The sequence below is a fragment of the Macaca thibetana genome, chromosome 15 (genome assembly GCF_024542745.1).
Source record: "Macaca thibetana thibetana isolate TM-01 chromosome 15, ASM2454274v1, whole genome shotgun sequence".
NCBI lineage: Eukaryota > Metazoa > Chordata > Mammalia > Primates > Cercopithecidae > Macaca > Macaca thibetana.
The window spans coordinates 3,981,651-3,998,329 of NC_065592.1; the positions used below are offsets into that span (position 1 = coordinate 3,981,651).

At 64.3% G+C, this 16,679-nt stretch overlaps 2 protein-coding genes across 10 annotated transcripts in view; one reads left to right on the plus strand and one right to left on the minus strand.

The window, feature by feature from the left end:
- The window catches only part of GRIN1 (glutamate ionotropic receptor NMDA type subunit 1), a 31,675-nt gene extending 16,549 nt beyond the window's left edge, over nucleotides 1-15,126 (plus strand). For 2 of the 9 annotated variants that reach the window (XM_050759795.1, XM_050759797.1), the window contains 16 exons: nucleotides 1,951-2,072; nucleotides 2,146-2,320; nucleotides 4,361-4,505; nucleotides 4,603-4,686; nucleotides 7,437-7,578; nucleotides 7,684-7,811; nucleotides 8,304-8,468; nucleotides 8,539-8,657; nucleotides 8,769-8,881; nucleotides 8,956-9,104; nucleotides 9,211-9,368; nucleotides 9,534-9,695; nucleotides 9,921-10,030; nucleotides 10,117-10,262; nucleotides 11,548-11,658; nucleotides 14,133-15,126. In XM_050759795.1, coding sequence (XP_050615752.1) covers nucleotides 1,951-2,072; nucleotides 2,146-2,320; nucleotides 4,361-4,505; nucleotides 4,603-4,686; nucleotides 7,437-7,578; nucleotides 7,684-7,811; nucleotides 8,304-8,468; nucleotides 8,539-8,657; nucleotides 8,769-8,881; nucleotides 8,956-9,104; nucleotides 9,211-9,368; nucleotides 9,534-9,695; nucleotides 9,921-10,030; nucleotides 10,117-10,262; nucleotides 11,548-11,658; nucleotides 14,133-14,201 — 2,098 coding nt within the window. In that variant the 3' untranslated portion in view covers nucleotides 14,202-15,126. Of the gene's footprint in view, nucleotides 1-1,950; nucleotides 2,073-2,145; nucleotides 2,321-4,360; nucleotides 4,506-4,602; nucleotides 4,687-7,436; nucleotides 7,579-7,683; nucleotides 7,812-8,303; nucleotides 8,469-8,538; nucleotides 8,658-8,768; nucleotides 8,882-8,955; nucleotides 9,105-9,210; nucleotides 9,369-9,533; nucleotides 9,696-9,920; nucleotides 10,031-10,116; nucleotides 10,263-10,529; nucleotides 11,351-11,547; nucleotides 11,659-13,769 lie in introns of those variants that run through there. The other 7 variants (XM_050759793.1, XM_050759796.1, XM_050759801.1 and 4 more) reach the window with 4 other exon arrangements.
- On the minus strand, nucleotides 15,125-16,412 carry LRRC26 (leucine rich repeat containing 26). The gene is made up of 2 exons (XM_050760208.1): nucleotides 15,641-16,412; nucleotides 15,125-15,555 (listed from the first exon to the last, which is right to left on the minus strand). The coding sequence occupies exons 1-2, from the start codon at nucleotides 16,311-16,313 to the stop codon at nucleotides 15,221-15,223; spliced, it is 1,008 nt and encodes a 335-aa protein (XP_050616165.1). The 5' UTR covers nucleotides 16,314-16,412; the 3' UTR covers nucleotides 15,125-15,220.
- Between the last annotated feature and the right edge of the window lie 267 nt (nucleotides 16,413-16,679).

A 16,679-nucleotide genomic window follows, 5' to 3' on the forward strand; every position in this document is an offset into this window, starting at 1 on the left:
ATTTTGGCTCCTCCTTAGTGAAGGTTGTTGAGGGTGTTTTGCAGAGAGACATGATGCCAATCTTAATTTTTGACCAATTTTCCATAGCATGCAGATAATTTGTTTCCAAAACTTTTCATTTTCCTGAAGTTGTCTTGATTGGTATCAGCTATTTCCATAAAATGATCGGATGAGTTTTGATGGACACATCAGGCTTTTGTTTACAACTGTTTTGCTCCTAATAATTCCACCACATCACATGTCATAGACCCGAATTGTGTCAAGAAGATGGGCTTGTTCGTCAGGCCCTGGTGGGCACTTTGATAGCAGGCACGCTGCTCCATGACATGCATGGTGTTGGGTATTGCTGGACAAACTGCGTTGTGTTCAGTGTGCAGAGCCTCTGCTAGATACTTTCTTTTTTTTTTTTTTTTTTTTTTTTTTTGAGACAGAGTCTGGCTCTGCCGCCCAGGCTGGAGTGCAGTGGCCGGATCTCAGCTCACTGCAAGCTCCGCCTCCCGGGTTCACGCCATTCTCTTGCCTCAGCCTCCCGAGTAGTTGGGACTACAGGCGCCCGCCACCGCGCCCGGCTAGTTTTTTTTTGTATTTTTTAGCAGAGACGGGGTTTCACCGTGTTAGCCAGGATGGTCTCGATCTCCTGACCTCGTGATCCGCCCGTCTCGGCCTCCCAAAGTGCTGGGATTACAGGCTTGAGCCACCGCGCCAGGCCTAGATACTTTCATTTGGGGCACTGGGCCAGTGCTACTGGGAGCACCTCTGTTTTGTGTTGCTGACATCCAATAGCATCATCATCTACAGCAAACACTGAAGGTCTGCATTTCTTCGTGAGCTTATTCTTGAGAAAATTGGGGGCAGACCCCTCCTCAGGGAAGGGAGGGCCACCTTGGTTTCCAGAGTCAAGCATTGTGAAAATTACCCAACACTCAGGCAATCCACCCAACCCCGCTGCCTATGCCTGGAGAAGCAAAGTATCAGGGGTAGTCCAGGACCCCTGGAGCCAGGACAGGCCCTGCAGAGAAAGGTCTGACAGATGGTGGTGAGGGAAGACCCCCAAAGGCTTCTAGAGTCCCACCAGGCCCCCAGGTCCTTGTCATAACCAGAGAGGCCCCAGCCCCAGAGGAACAGGTCCCCTGCTCCACTGTCAACAGGGGCCCGCCTGCAAGGACACCGGCAGAGCTCAAGACCGCACATGCCTGCAAGGTGAGGCCTGCCTGGGCTCTGTCCTCCTGCAGGCCCCAGGCCCGGGTGACTGGGCGAAGGCAGCTGCTTGTGCAGAGCCGGGGGGAAGCTGCCTCTCATCTCTGATCGTCCTCAGGATGCTGGATCCCACCAGCATCTCACCAACCTGGAGAGTCCCCCAACCCCTCATTTCACGTTTGAACATAGAGAACCAGAGGGGTGTGGCTTGTCTAGGAGGTCTTAGGAGCTTGGGTCCTGACTCTGCCATTTACCAACTCTTGTGTGTCCCGTGTGCCTCCGCTTCCCCTCGGGACACAGAGATATTGTGAAAGTTATATAAGATAATACACATAAAACACTTCAAGCAGTGCCTGGTATCTGGCCAGCAAGTGATCAATGGTGATCCATTACCTTCCTGGGCCCCCATCAGGGCCTTCTAAGGTGGAGGGAAGGGCATGCTGGGGGCACAGGTGCAGGCCACAAGTAGGAAGTCAGTCCTATAAACCAGGTATCTAACCCCATCCCTGCTCCCGCAAGGTAAGGACCAGCATCCAACTCCATCCCTGCTCCCCCCAAGATAAGGGCCAGCAACGGAGTCCTGGGAGGCTCCTGGGTTTTGAGCAGCAGCGCCTCTGCGGGGTTTGCAGGCTTCGATCTAGGAGGGGCTGGGGGCTGGGCAGGTCCCTGCTCCAGAGAAGGAGGACCTGGGCCTGTGAAGCGCCGCGGTGGGAGTGCTGGAGTCCTGGCCCGTCACCCCCGTCTGCCCCACAGCGAGGACGATGCTGCCACTGTGTACCGTGCAGCTGCGATGCTGAACATGACGGGCTCCGGGTACGTGTGGCTGGTCGGGGAGCGCGAGATCTCGGGGAACGCCCTGCGCTACGCCCCGGACGGTGAGTGCTGGGCCTTGGCGGGGTCCCTGAACGGGGAGGCCCGCACGGGCTCTGAGTCGCATGCTCTCCCCAGGCATCCTCGGGCTGCAGCTCATCAACGGCAAGAACGAGTCAGCCCACATCAGCGACGCCGTGGGCGTGGTGGCCCAGGCCGTGCACGAGCTCCTCGAGAAGGAGAACATCACCGACCCGCCGCGGGGCTGCGTGGGCAACACCAACATCTGGAAGACCGGGCCGCTCTTCAAGAGGTGGGCCGGGCCTCTCCCGAGCTGGGCGGGGCTGCTCTTGGGGCGGTGGGCGGGGTCACTCTCCAGAGCTGGGCGGGGCCGTTCTCAGGAATGGGAGAGGTCCCTTGGGGGAGGTGGGCGGGGCCGCTTTTGGGGAGGTGGGCGGGGCCACTTTCCGGAGCTGGGTATGGCCGCTCTCAGGACTGGGCGGGGCCGCTCTTAGGGAACTGGGGGAGCGCTCCTCAAGAGATGGGTGCGGGCACTCTAGGGGGTGGGGTGGGCAGGGTCGCTTCCAGGAGGTGGACGGCGCCGCTCTCAGGGGTACTGCAGTGGAGCCTGCTGCCAACATCCTCTGGACACTGTTACTTCTCTCCTCTCCCCCCACCCCTCCAGCACCACCACATCTAATGGCACAATCATCTGCCCTCTTCTCAACACTGACACCAGTGCCGGGACTGTCACTGGAGTGGGGACTGGCTCCACTGCTCCCGGCCCTACTTTCCACACTGCAGTTCACCCTGAAACAGCACCCCTCTCCCTGTGGGGCTGGCAGCCTTTGGGAGGAGGCTCTTGATGCAGATGGGGACTGAAAGCTTCCAGGGACCCAGGAGGCCAGACAAGGAGCCCAAGAACAGCACACAAACCTTAGAGAGCCAGGGCTGGCCTAGGTCCAGAGACCCAAATGAACATCTGTAGTGTGGCAGCAGTTAGCTCACAGCACGCCTGGACACCATGCCATGCCAGCTCACCCCCAGATCCCCAACCATTGAGTAGCATGTGCAGAGCCACCATTCACAATGCCCACATAAGTGCCGATGTAGGCAGCACGTGTGCACACACATGCATACACATACACAGAACCATGTGTGCACACAGACTCAGGTACATGACACACACGTGACACAGGCACATGCATGGGGTGCACCCCACATAGGGATCACGTGTGCACACAGGTTCACTGATGTGACCCGATGGGTACAATGCACACGCGCACACACAGCCAGACAGGACAGTCTGGTGGTTAGAGCCAACTCAACCTCTCCCCCACTTGCTGGCAAGAGGGCAGGCATCCTTCTGGGCTTCTGCCTCCCTCTCTGTAAGACAGGATGGCTGTGAGGACAACGTCCTAACCCATGGAAAGCCCTTGAAGCAGGGTCTGGCACCCAGAAACCACTCAGCTGTCATGAGTTGCACTGTCCATCTGGTGCAGGCAGACACCACGGTGTCCAGGGGCTGGCATGTGCTGATCTTTCTGTTCTTGGGACTGGGACAAGGGAAAAGCCTGAGCTGCTCAGCAGGCAGGAGAAGGAGCAAGGAGAAGGAGCAGGGGGAAGGAGCAGGGGGAAGGATCAGGGGAAGGAGCAGGAAGAAGGAGCAGGGAGAAGGAGCAGGGGGAAGGAGTAGGAGAAGGAGCAGGGGGAAGGAGCAGGGGGAAGGAGCAGGGGGAAGGAGCAGGGGGAAGGAGCAGGGGGAAGGAGTAGGAGAAGGAGCAGAGGGAAGGAGCAGGGGGAAGGAGCAGGGGGAAGGAGCAGGGGGAAGGGGGAGCAGGGGGAAGGAGCAGGGGAAGGAGGGAAGGAGCAGGGGGAAGGAGCAGGGGGAAGGAGTAGGAGAAGGAGCAGGGGGAAGGAGCAGGGGGAAGGAGCAGGGGGAAGGAGCAGGGGGAAGGAGCAGGGGGAAAGGAGCAGGGGGAAGGAGCAGGGGGAAGGAGCAGGGGGAAGGAGTAGGAGAAGGAGCAGGGGGAAGGAGCAGGGGGAAGGAGCAGGGGGAAGGAGCAGGGGGAAGGAGCAGGGGGAAGGAGCAGGGGGAAGGAGTAGGAGAAGGAGCAGAGGGAAGGAGCAGGGGGAAGGAGCAGGGAGAAGGAGCAGGGGGAAGGAGCAGGGGGAAGGAGTAGGAGAAGGAGCAGGGGGAAGGAGCAGGGGGAAGGAGTAGGAGAAGGAGCAGAGGGAAGGAGCAGGGGGAAGGAGCAGGGGGAAGGAGCAGGGGGAAGGAGCAGGGGGAAGGAGCAGGAGAAGGAGCAGGAGGAGCACCTCTGAGAAGCCTCAGCTATGCTTCCTCCCCTAGAGTGTTGATGTCCTCCAAGTATGCGGACGGGGTGACTGGTCGTGTGGAGTTCAATGAGGATGGGGACCGGAAGTTCGCCAACTACAGCATCATGAACCTGCAGAACCGCAAGCTGGTGCAAGTGGGCATCTACAACGGCACCCATGTAGGTGGGGGTCATGAGGGGGTGGGGGCTGGGGCCTTAGGGTCCTGGGGCCAAGACCCCTGCGTGGCCACCCTCCATCTCATACTCCCACCCCCAGGTCATCCCTAATGACAGGAAGATCATCTGGCCAGGCGGAGAGACAGAGAAGCCTCGAGGGTACCAGATGTCCACCAGACTGAAGGTGGGGGCCCCACAGACCTCCCTCAGGGTCCCCACCCAAGACAGCCCATCCACCCCCTATGGCCTGAAGGGGGGGGTGCGAGGTCAATGAAAGCCACTAAAGGAAGTGGGGGTGGGGCCTGCTGCCCCTGGACACCGTCCAGCACACCTGGCACAGCACAGGAAGCAGAGAGAGCAGGAGGGAGGACAGGAAGCTGCCCCCATCCCACAGGGGCTCTCTGGTGCCCCTCTTGACCCAGTCCTACTTAAGTCTGGGGCAGTTGGTTGTCTGATAGGACCCTGCTGGGGAAGAGCAGATGGGAGATGGCAGGCCAACCTCAGCTTCAGCACTCGCTGTCCCCAGTCCTGGTCCTCCACACTCCTCATCCCTCCTCCAGCCTTCATGGCCTCCTGATGGTACCAGGTCAAACTGTCCTCTTCCACCATGTGGGACAGCCCTTCCTGACTCCCCTGGGCCTCTGAGAACCCCTGCCCTGGCTGGCTTCCTCCTCCAGAGCATCTTTCCCTTGGCTCCCTACTCCAGGGTGCTCTCCTGGCCGTTCCTCCCCCGGCAGAGCCACACCACCCCCACTCTACACACACTCTGGTCCCAGTAGCACCACAGACTGCCAAAGGCAAGGACCTCACAGGCAACATGCCCACCAACCTTCTCTTGGTCATTCCAGGCTCTCAAATGTCTCTTGCCTCTGTCTGCTTTCTGAGCCCACCCCTGAAGCCTGGTGCCAGCCCCTGTAGCCTCTCACCCAGGCTCCCTCCCCTGCTCTGCACCAGCCCCCGCAGCCTCTCACCCAGGCTCCCTCCCCTGCTCTGCACCAGCCCCCGCAGCCTCTCACCCAGGCTCCCTCCCCTGCTCTGCACCAGCCCCCGCAGCCTCTCACCCAGGCTCCCTCCCCTGCTCTGCAGACAGGGTGGGGTTTTCCAGTACCAGTGTGGGTTTCATTGCAGCCCAGACACTTCACATTGAAAAGTCTGAAAGCAGCCGTCAAATGCTAACGGCCAAAAGGCCCCATCTAGGCTGTGAGACGCAGATGGCTTTTTAAAAGTTTGTTTCTGGCCTCACTAATTTTTTAAAAGTACTAGCATATATATTACCTGTATAACAGGAAAACATAATGAAAGTTTTATTTATTTTATTTAAAAAAAATTTTTTTTTGAGACAGAGTCTTGCTCTGTCGCCCAGGCTGGAGTGCAGTGGCCAGATCTCAGCTCACTGCAAGCTCTGCCTCCCAGGTTTACGCCATTCTCCTGCCTCAGCCTCCTGAGTAGCTGGGACTACAGGCGCCCGCCACCTCGCCCAGCTAGTTTTGTTTTATTTTATTTTATTTTTTGTATTTTTTAGTAGAGACGGGGGTTTCACCGGATTATCCAGGATGGTCTCGATCTCCTGACGTCGTGATCCGCCCATCTCGGCCTCCCAAAGTGCTGGGATTACAGGTTTGAGCCACCGCGCCCGGCCCATAATGAAAGTTTTATAAAGCAAATCAGGCCAGGCGCGGTGGCTCACGCCTGTAATCCTAGCACTTTGGGAGGCCGAGGCAGGCGGATCATGAGGTCAAGAGATCGAGACCATTCTGGCCAACATGGTGAAACCCCATCTCTACTAAAAGTACAAAAATTAGCTGGGCGTGGTGGCACTCATCTGTAGTCCCAGCTACTCGGGAGACTGAGGCAGGAGAATTGCTTGAACCCGGGAGGCGCAGGTTGCAGTGAGCTGAGATCGTGCCACTGCACTCCAGCCTGGCTACAGAGCAAGACTCCATCTCATAAAAAAAAGTAAAAAAAAAAAAAGGAAAAGAAAATCAACTTCTTCAATGGCTCCTGATCCCCCTGGGGATAAAAGACGAAATGCTGCCTGGAGGCTGAGGTTGGGCCTGCACCGCTCTCAGGCTCACCCTCCCTAGGACATGCCGGGAGGGTGCCTCTTCCACCACCCCCACGCCTCCCTGCCTTTGCAGTTCTGGACTGCAGGCTCCTCTGCTCCACCTGCCCTCGGGCACCTGCTTGATCCCTGCCCACCTTGAGGGCTCAGCTCTGATATCATCTTCCTTCAGAGTTCTGGCAGTGCGCTATGCTCCATTCCAGCCCTCTTTGCCCCAGCCCTGAGTGCCTCGGATCCCCTCCCCACCCCCAGGCCATGGTCCCCTGAACACGGAGCGGTGGAGCATGTCCACTCCAGCAAGAGGAAGGAGCCAGAGACCTATGCTCAAAGCCTGAAGGCTGCGGGGCTGGGGGCCGGGACAGTCAGGGCACTGAGATGAAGCGAGGCACGGGTGGGTGCCCCCTCGGGTCCCAGGTCCTGTGCAGGCGCAGGGTCGGCTTCGTGGACGTGCCCCTGTCCTCGTGGCACAGCAGGGTGGGAGTCAGCCTGCAGGCTGGGCGGTTTCTCACCCCGGGAGGATGGCTGGCATACAAGGGACATCAGCTGCTCCTCTGCTGGAGGGAATCATGTCTAAGCCAAGACTAGAGGAAAAGTGGCCAAGAGAAGGGTCTAGCGTTCCAGCAGTCTTTTCTGAGCCCCCAGCCCCCATCCCCCGGGGCTGCAGGCAGATGATGCTGACGGTGGGTGTGGCCTGAACACCTGGGCTCTTGAAGAAGCTCCAAAGAGGGGCAGTGGCCCGCCGCGCAGGGCGGGGGAGGAGGGGGCGTCAGGGATTAAGAGGGGCGCCAGGGGAGGCTGGGAACTGAGAAGAGACTGCCGCCCTGGGCAGCCTTAGGTCGGTGGTCCAGGCTGGGTCTCCCCTTCCCCCCCAGATTGTGACGATCCACCAGGAGCCTTTCGTGTACGTCAAGCCCACGCTGAGTGATGGGACATGCAAGGAGGAGTTCACAGTCAATGGCGACCCAGTCAAGAAGGTGATCTGCACCGGGCCCAATGACACGTCTCCGGGCAGCCGTGAGTGCGCGGGGCAGGGCGTGGGGCGCGGGACAGGGCGCGGGGCGCGGGGCGCGGGGCGCAGGGCGGTCTGGAGCCCAGCAGTTACCGCCCGCACCTACTCAGCCCGCCACACGGTGCCTCAGTGTTGCTATGGCTTTTGCATCGACCTGCTCATCAAGCTGGCACGGACCATGAACTTCACCTACGAGGTGCACCTGGTGGCAGATGGCAAGTTCGGCACACAGGAGCGGGTAGGCTGGACGGCAGGGGTGGGGCCTGCAGGCAGTTGGTCGGAGTGGGTGGGGCATAGAGTAGGCGGGGCCTGCAGACGGGGAGTCCTGGGGTGGGTGGGGCATGGAGTGAGCGGACCCTGCGGGCTGGGTCCTGGGGTGGGTAAAGCATGGGGTGGGCGGGGCGTGAGGGCTGGGGTGGGGCCTGGTATGGGAGGGGCCTGAAGTGGGCGTCGGAGTGGGTGGGGCATGGAGTGGGCGGGGCCTGCAGGCGGGGGTCCTGAAGTGGGCGGGATGTGGAGTGGGCGGAGCCTGCTGGCGGTGGTGGGGCCTGCGCGGCGTGGGAGGAGCCTGCTAGCCAGGGCGGGGCTGGAGTGGGGTGGGGCCTGCGAGCTGGGTAGGGTCTGGGGGAGAAGACCCCCGTGGTGCTCTAGGGCGGCTTCAGTCGGGGGTACCTGTGGCGGGAGCTGGGTGGACGCTGCCTGCATCCCCGCCGGCTCTGTGGCCTCGCAGGTGAACAACAGCAACAAGAAGGAGTGGAATGGGATGATGGGCGAGCTGCTCAGCGGGCAGGCAGACATGATCGTGGCGCCGCTAACCATCAACAACGAGCGCGCGCAGTACATCGAGTTTTCCAAGCCCTTCAAGTACCAGGGCCTGACTATTCTGGTCAAGAAGGTGGGCAGGGGCCGGATGGCGGGGGGTCCCTGGAGGGCCCGGGCCGCGCTGACCTCGCGTCCCCCTGCAGGAAATCCCCCGGAGCACGCTAGACTCGTTCATGCAGCCGTTCCAGAGCACACTGTGGCTGCTGGTGGGGCTGTCGGTGCACGTGGTGGCCGTGATGCTGTACCTGCTGGACCGCTTCAGGTGAGCGCGACCCGGGGCTCAGACACCTCCACCGGGGGGGCGGGGCCGGCGAGGGGCGGGGCAGGGCCGCCTCTCCCGCCCCCTCTCCCGCCCGCCCTCTGCGCCCCGCAGCCCCTTCGGCCGGTTCAAGGTGAACAGCGAGGAGGAGGAGGAGGACGCACTGACCCTGTCCTCGGCCATGTGGTTCTCCTGGGGCGTCCTGCTCAACTCCGGCATCGGGGAAGGTAAGGCCCCGCCCGGCCCGCCTGGCCCCGCCCCGGCCCTCTAGGGTCTGACAGAGCCCCCCGCCCGCCCACAGGCGCCCCCAGAAGCTTCTCGGCGCGTATCCTGGGCATGGTGTGGGCCGGCTTTGCCATGATTATCGTGGCCTCCTACACCGCCAACCTGGCGGCCTTCCTGGTGCTGGACCGGCCGGAGGAGCGCATCACCGGCATCAACGACCCTCGGGTGAGGCCTGGCCGGGCTGGGGGAGGGAATGCGAGGTGAGCTGGGGTCGGCCTCGGGGAGGGGCCTGGGGAGCCGCCGCCGCGAGCCCTGCCCTCCGACCCTGCAGCTGAGGAACCCCTCGGACAAGTTTATCTACGCCACGGTGAAGCAGAGCTCCGTGGACATCTACTTCCGGCGCCAGGTGGAGCTGAGCACCATGTACCGGCACATGGAGAAGCACAACTACGAGAGCGCAGCGGAGGCCATCCAGGCCGTGAGAGACAAGTGAGGCGCGGGCGACCACCCTGGCGGGGCGGGACAAGTGCGGGGCGGGGGAGGGCGGCCTCCGCCGGGCAGCAGAGCGTCCGGGCCGGGCACCCCGGAGGGCGCGGGCGTGGGTCTTCCAGGCTGGCAGGACCAAGGCCCCCGTGACCCCGCCTCTGCCGGCAGCAAGCTGCATGCCTTCATCTGGGACTCGGCGGTGCTGGAGTTCGAGGCCTCGCAGAAGTGCGACCTGGTGACGACTGGAGAGCTGTTCTTCCGCTCGGGCTTCGGCATAGGCATGCGCAAAGACAGCCCCTGGAAGCAGAACGTCTCCCTGTCCATCCTCAAGTAAGTGTCCGTGGGCCCGCGTCCCTCCTCCGCTCCTCTCCGCCAGAGGTGGACGCCCTCCCCAGTGCCAGACCACTCCGAGGCCACCACAGATTTCCCACCCAGGCCAGGCGCTAGCTGCCCCCTCCACCCCGCAGGCCCCGCCCCGCCCCGGACCCTCCCCCAGCTTTCCCCTTCACGTCCTGGGCCCCGCCCCACTGCAGGCTCACTTGTTCCCACCCCCAGGTCCCATGAGAATGGCTTCATGGAAGACCTGGACAAGACGTGGGTTCGGTATCAGGAGTGTGACTCGCGCAGCAACGCCCCTGCAACCCTTACTTTTGAGAACATGGCAGGTGCGGCTCCCCTGACACTCGGGTGGGTTCTCCGTGGGCTGCGGCCTCCCTGGCCAGCAACTGAGGCTCTGGGTCCCGGCACACAGGGGTCTTCATGCTGGTAGCGGGGGGCATCGTTGCCGGGATCTTCCTGATTTTCATTGAGATTGCCTACAAGCGGCACAAGGACGCTCGCCGGAAGCAGATGCAGCTGGCCTTTGCAGCGGTGAACGTGTGGAGGAAGAACCTGCAGGTAGGGCAGGCCATCCTCCGAGGCCTGGTGCCCAGGGCCCGGCCTGGCCACGGCCCTCCTCCATCCCCGAAGGCCGTGGCACTGGCTCTGGCTCCGGTAGGCAGGACTGGAGCTAGGAGCCATGGCCAGGGGCAGTGGTGAGTGCTCCCAGGGCACGGGGGCAGCACTGGTGGGGGGCTGCCTGCAGGTGGCTGCCCACTGCAAAGCCGGGGCCGAGGGAGGCCACGCACCCTGCTCCAAGCCTCCGCCTGGCCCCTCTGTCTCCAGAGTCGCCCGCCGGTACCCATTCCATAGGAAGGCAATCAGGCAGGGTAAGACAGGGGCCCGCCTGTGTATGGCACGTGAGTCCAAGATGCATTTTGCCCTCCGCCGACCCAAGCCCCCTTGACGCCCTTCGGAGATCCCCCCCCTCGCTTTCCTGCTATGTCCTTGTGCTCGGTGATTCTAATCCGAATGGGGCCAGGCCGGGTCCTGCCTGGTGCCCAGGTCGTATCCAAGAGAATTTGCCACCAGCAAGGGCAGCCACGACCCACCTGGGACAGGGTGGGCAGTGGGCCTGTGCAGGCCTAAGGGCTCGTGGCCCGCGGTCGAGTTCCGGTTCACTCCGTCTCTTCTCTTTCTCTGGGTGCCGTCCTGGAGCCTGTGTCCTGAGATGAAGCCGACAGTGTGGCCAGGGCTGTTGGGGGATGGGGGTTGCTGGAGGCTCCACACCTCTCATCCGCCCGCTCTTGCTCTTGGCCCCACAGGTCCCCTGGGGACCTGGCCGCTGCCACCACTGGCGGGCACAGGCCACCTGGCCATCAGACCTGAGGCCAGAGTCCCGGGAGCTGCCTCTGTCACTCCAATTCCACCTCGACACCTGCCTCCAGCCCTCGGCCCCTTCCTGAATCTTGGTGTGTGCCCCTTGGGGGCCAGTGGCCTCCACGCAGACAGCTGGTGTGGCCTGAGGGGCAACTCCTCCAGTCCTCAGAGGACTCCTCCTCCTCGGGACACCTGTAAGCCAGGGCCACCCAGGAGCCAGGGAGCCAGGCGGACCTCCCCGGACGAGCCAGCCGAGAGCCCCCAAGCCCAGCCCCAGCACGAGCAAGGTCAGGCCCAGACCCTGGGCAGGAGAAGAGGCCACCCTCGAACATCCGCTGTCGGCCCGTCTGTCCAGCACAGGGAGGCAGGCAGGAGCGAGGGCCCAAGTGGCCGGCCAGGCTGGGCAGTGGCCCATCCAGGAGCAGGCGAGGGCAGGTGTGGCCACCACCCTAGCCATCTAATCACTTATACATATTCATTTTAGGATAGAAAGAGTGGTAGAGCAGAGCCTGACCCTAAAAAGAAAGCCACATTTAGGGCTATCACCTCCACCCTGGCTTCCAGCTTCAAGAGGCGTAGGTCCTCCAAAGACACGGTAAGGGGGAGAGCACCCCAGTCCCGCGTCCGACTCCACCTGCCCTGCCCTGCGTGTGTCTCCCGCCCCATCACCCCGCCCCGGACCCTGGGCTCCTGTGGCCCACTCTGCCCCTGTCTCCCTGCGGCAGCCGCTCTGCCCAGCCCGCCCATGTTGCTCTCTCTCACTCTCTGGACCTTTCTCCCCGGTCCTCCTGGGTCCTCGGCTTTCCCCGTGTGTCTCCGTTAGTCTGCCCGCCCACCTCCCCTGCCATGACCCACACGCCATCTTGAAGCCTGTCATCTCGTTGGTCAGTCAGTCAGCCACACCACCTCTCGGGGCCAGGTCTGGGGCCCTGGGAGCCCAGCGTGGCCCCATCCTGGACTCCTCAGCTGCCGGGAGGCCACACCACTTCTCTGTTATGTCCCCGTTTCTCTCGCCTCTCCCAGAGGGGCCCGCCGCCCTCACTTCGCCCCTGCGACGGCCCTGGAGGGGGTGGCTGTGATGTCCCATCCCGTCCGTCTGTCTGGCCACTGGCCCCGCCCCCCAGACACCTGTCTTACCTGTCTCACCAGAGCCATGCGTGTTGCATCTTCATGTGGTCTCTGTGTGGGCCGGGGGCTGGGGGCCGGGCCTGGGTCCATCTGGGTGGACGGCTGGGGCCTGGAGTTGGAACTGGCCCTGGCCACAGGGGACTGTCAGGCAGGGAGTGGGGTGGGACCAAAAGGGGTGGCTCCCACCCCAGGCTGTGCAGGGGCCCTGCAGGAGGTGTGGCGGCAACTCCCAGAGGGTCTGAGAATGGGTAGGGGCGGCCCCTCAAGCCCCGGGCTGCAGAGCCCAGGACAACACTGAGGTTCCAGACAGGGAGGCCTCTGGAAGGGAAATGAGCACCTCAGTTCCTGACCCCAGCAACCCCACAGGGCCCACCCCAGAGCCAGGCCTTCTGTCCTTTGGAGCCCAGAGTCCCCCTACCTCCTGCTTGGGGCAGCTTGTGGCTGTAGCGGATATGCACACTCGGACCAGAGGTCCCCAAAGTGAACCCAGCCTTGCTAGAGGCACCCTAGGCCCAGGCACCATGGTGGGGAGGGGCTGCCCAGAGAGGCAGCAGAGACCTCAGCCCAGTGGCCTCCCTGCAGTCCAGGGGCCAGTCTGGTCCACAGGAAGCCCCCAGCCCATAAGCAGCATCACCACAAAGATGCTTATGCCCCGGGGAGGAAGTGCGATTTGCAGCCACCCGCCCCTCAGTGCACCGGAAGTGGGGCAGACCTCCAGGGCACAGACAGGACTTGGCATCAAGCAAGCCAAATCCCGAAATGAAGCCACCAGGGTGCCCCAAGAGGGACCCATGAGGCCTGGCTGCTCAGCTTCCTGGGGAAGGGACTTGGCATGCAGGATGGGTGGACAGTGAGAGCCTGTAGGCCTGGGGGCCACTGGAGGCTCAAGGAGCAGGTGGAAGCACCATTCCCGGAGCCACCCCTGCTGCGGAGAGCAGGCAGAGCCGATGTTGCAAAGTCTGAGTCAGGAGTCCCGCAGGGAACAGGGAGGGGGAATAGCGCAGGGACCGTGGGTTGGGCAGGCTGGGGAAGAAGGGGTGTCCAGGCAGACAGGAGAAACAACGATTTGGGGCAGGCAGCCACAAGAGGCAAGCACAAATGTTGTGCAGGTGATGGGCCACTTTCAGAGGGTGACACTGGGTCCCAGGGCCCTGCCTGGAGCGGGGCCAGGTGCAGCTCAGAGACCCTCATGGTGCCCTTCTGGAGACATGTTCCCAGCGGAACCCTCACCCAAGCTCCCTGGGCACCAGGGACCATCCTCTGGGGCCAGTTCTGGCATCACGTGGCATCTGGGGCTGGCCCCGCCCTGCAAGGCTGAACTATGGGGGGCACTGCCAGCTGGGGGTCTGGGCATGGGAGGGCAGCCCAGCTCCCACCTGGTCTCTGGGGCTGTGAGCTTGTTCAGAGGGAGGCCTGGGTGGGGGGCTCCTTTGGGCAGGGTGGGGTCCGTCCGGCTGCGGAGATCCCCTGCCCCTGTCCTGTGGCCGGTCCAGGCCAGGGCGGCACTGGGCGCTGAGGGCTGGGGTCCCTGGCGGCCGGCGGGGCTAGCGGGTATTGATTGTTGGTTCTTATTTATAGAGCACCGGGGGTGGACGCGGCGCTTTGCAAAACCAAAAAGACACAGTGCTGCCGCGACGCGCTATTGAGAGGGAGGAGGGCCAGCTGCAGCTGTGTTCCCGTCATAGGGAGAGCTGAGACTCCCCGCCCGCCCTCCTCTGCCCCCTCCCCCGCAGACAGACAGACAGACGGACGGGACAGCGGCCCGGCCCACGCAGAGCCCCGGAGCACCACGGGGTCGGGGGAGGAGCACCCCCAGCCTCCCCCAGGCTGCGCCTGCCCGCCCGCCGGTTGGCCGGCTGGCCGGTCCACCCCGTCCCGGCCCCGCGCGTGCCCCCAGCGTGGGGCTAACGGGCGCCTTGTCTGTGTATTTCTATTTTGCAGCAGTACCATCCCACTGATATCACGGGCCCGCTCAACCTCTCAGATCCCTCGGTCAGCACCGTGGTGTGAGGCCCCCGGAGGCGCCCACCTGCCCAGTTAGCCCGGCCAAGGACACTGATGGGTCCTGCTGCTCGGGAAGGCCTGAGGGAAGCCCACCCGCCCCAGAGACTGCCCACCCTGGGCCTCCCGTCCGTCCGCCCGCCCGCCCCGCTGCCTGGCGGGCAGCCCCTGCTGGACCAAGGTGCGGACCGGAGCGGCTGAGGACGGGGCAGAGCTGAGTCGGCTGGGCAGGGCCGCAGGGCGCTCCGGCAGAGGCAGGGCCCTGGGGTCTCTGAGCAGTGGGGAGCGGGGGCTAACTGGCCTCAGGCGGAGGCGCTTGGAGCAGAGACGGCAGCCCCATCCTTCCCGCAGCACTAGCCAGAGCCAGAGTGGGGCCCATGGCCCCAGCTGGCTGGGTCGCCCTTCCTCGGGCGCCTGCGCTCCTCTGCAGCCTGAGCTCCACCCTCCCCTCTTCTTGCGGCACCGCCCACCCACACCCCGTCTGCCCCTTGACCCCACACGCCGGGGCTGGCCCTGCCCTCCCCCATGGCCGTCCCTGACTTCCCAGCTGGCAGCGCCTCCCAGAGGCGTTCGGGCTCCCGCCGCCTCGGGCCGCCTCCTCCAGACTCGAGAGGGCTGAGCCCCTCCTCTCCTCGTCCGGCCTGCAGCCCAGAATGGGCCTTCTCGGACGCTGGCTCGGGACTGTCTTCAACCCCGCCCTGCACCTTGGGCACGGGAGAGCGCCACCCGCCCGCCCCCGCCCTCGCTCCGGGTGCGTGACCGGCCCGCCACCTTGTACAGGACCAGCACTCCCAGGGCCCGAGCGCGTGCCTTCCCCGTGCGGCCCGTGCGCAGCCGCGCTCTGCCCCTCAGTCCCCAGGGTGCAGGCGCACATCGCCCACCCCCCACCTCCCGGTGTATGCAGTGGTGATGCCTAAAGGAATGTCACGCAGTTTTCGGTTTGTGTCGCTTGTTGACCCCGGCAGAGAGTGTAAAGGGAGGGCAAAGGCATGGGGGAAGCTTCGACCGCTCCAGGCTGCCGCGGTCGCTCAGGCTTGGGCGGCAGCGGAGGGGCTCCCCGGGTCCGCAGGCGAGGCAGAGCCGTGGGGGTCGGGATCAGGGTTCCGGTCCGGCGGTCTCGGCGGGCGGAGGGCGGCGGTGCGGCAGCGGCGGCGGCGGCGCGCACGGCAGGCGGTGAGCCCGGAGCCTAGCACCAGGCAGGCGGCCAGGCTGACGAGGAAGGAGGCCGGCCCGAGCGCGTAGACCACGGCCAGGTCCCGCAGGGCGAGCGGCTGCGCGCAATGGCTAAACGCGGCGTCGGAAAAGGCAGTCAGGGGGCTGAGCGTCAGGCGTCCCGGCCACACGCAGAGCAGCGTCTCGGCCTCTGTGGGACACAGACAAGGGCGTGGCATCAGGCGGCAGCGGCCGCACCGCCCTGCAGACCCCAACCCGCATCCCTAACAGCTCACCTGACGCGGGCAGTGGGTGCCTGCGCAGCCAGGCGCAGAGCGGGCGCAGCGCGCACCCGCAGCCCCAGGGGTTGCCGCGCAGGTGCAGCGCGTCTAGGGCGGGCAGGCGGCCCAGCAGCCCCGGCGCGAGTGCCGCCAGCTCGTTGTCCTGCAGGCTGAGTGAGCGCAGCAGCGGGAGCGCGCCTAGCGCCGCGGGCTCCAGGCTCGCCAGTCGGTTGCCGGCCAGTGAGAGGTTGCGCAGCGCGCGCAGCGGCGCGAAGGTCCCTGGTGCCAGCGCTTCCAGCTGGTTGGCGCTCAGGTCCAGCAGCTGCAGCGCGCCCAGGCCCCAGAAGGCTCGCCCGTGCACCGAGCGTAGCCCATTCTCGCGCAGGTCCAGGCGCTGTAGCCCGCCCGCTCCCGCGAAGGCACCGGGCGGCAGCGCGCGGACGCGGTTATGGTCCAGCAGCAGCGCGCGCAGGCGCAGGCTCAGGCCTGCGGGCACGGCGGGCAGCGAGAGTGCCGAGCAGCTGGCCAGGCCGCCCGGCACGCACGTGCACACCTCGGGGCAGTCCGGGGCGCCCGGGGACCCCGAGGGCGAGGCTGTGGCCGACACCTGGGCCCAGACAGGCCAAGGCGACAGCAGCAGCAGCAGCAGCAGCAACGGCCGAGGCCGCGACCAAGAAGGGCTCCGCATGGGGGCAGCCCCGGCACCCGCGGTGAGAGGCCCGCTGCCTGCGTGTCCCCGGAGCGCGTCGTCCGCGGAGCCCTTTCCTGCGGCGCCTGCACAAATATTAACTCTGGCCCGAGCGCAGGCAGTTCCTGTCCCACGGCTGGATCCACGCTTGGGGCGGAGGCAAGGCAAACAGCCAACGCCCGGCACCGCCAGCCACCTGTCCAGGAGCTCCAAACTACTCTTGGCTTAGCGCCGGCCACAGCGCTATCAAGACCACCTCGCCCCGCCTTGTCCACCACCGGGCGCCCGCCGAGCCCTGAGCAGCAGGACACCGCCCACCTGCACCCACCCAGCTCAGGGCTGCGACAGGCTCCTGCACGCAATGCA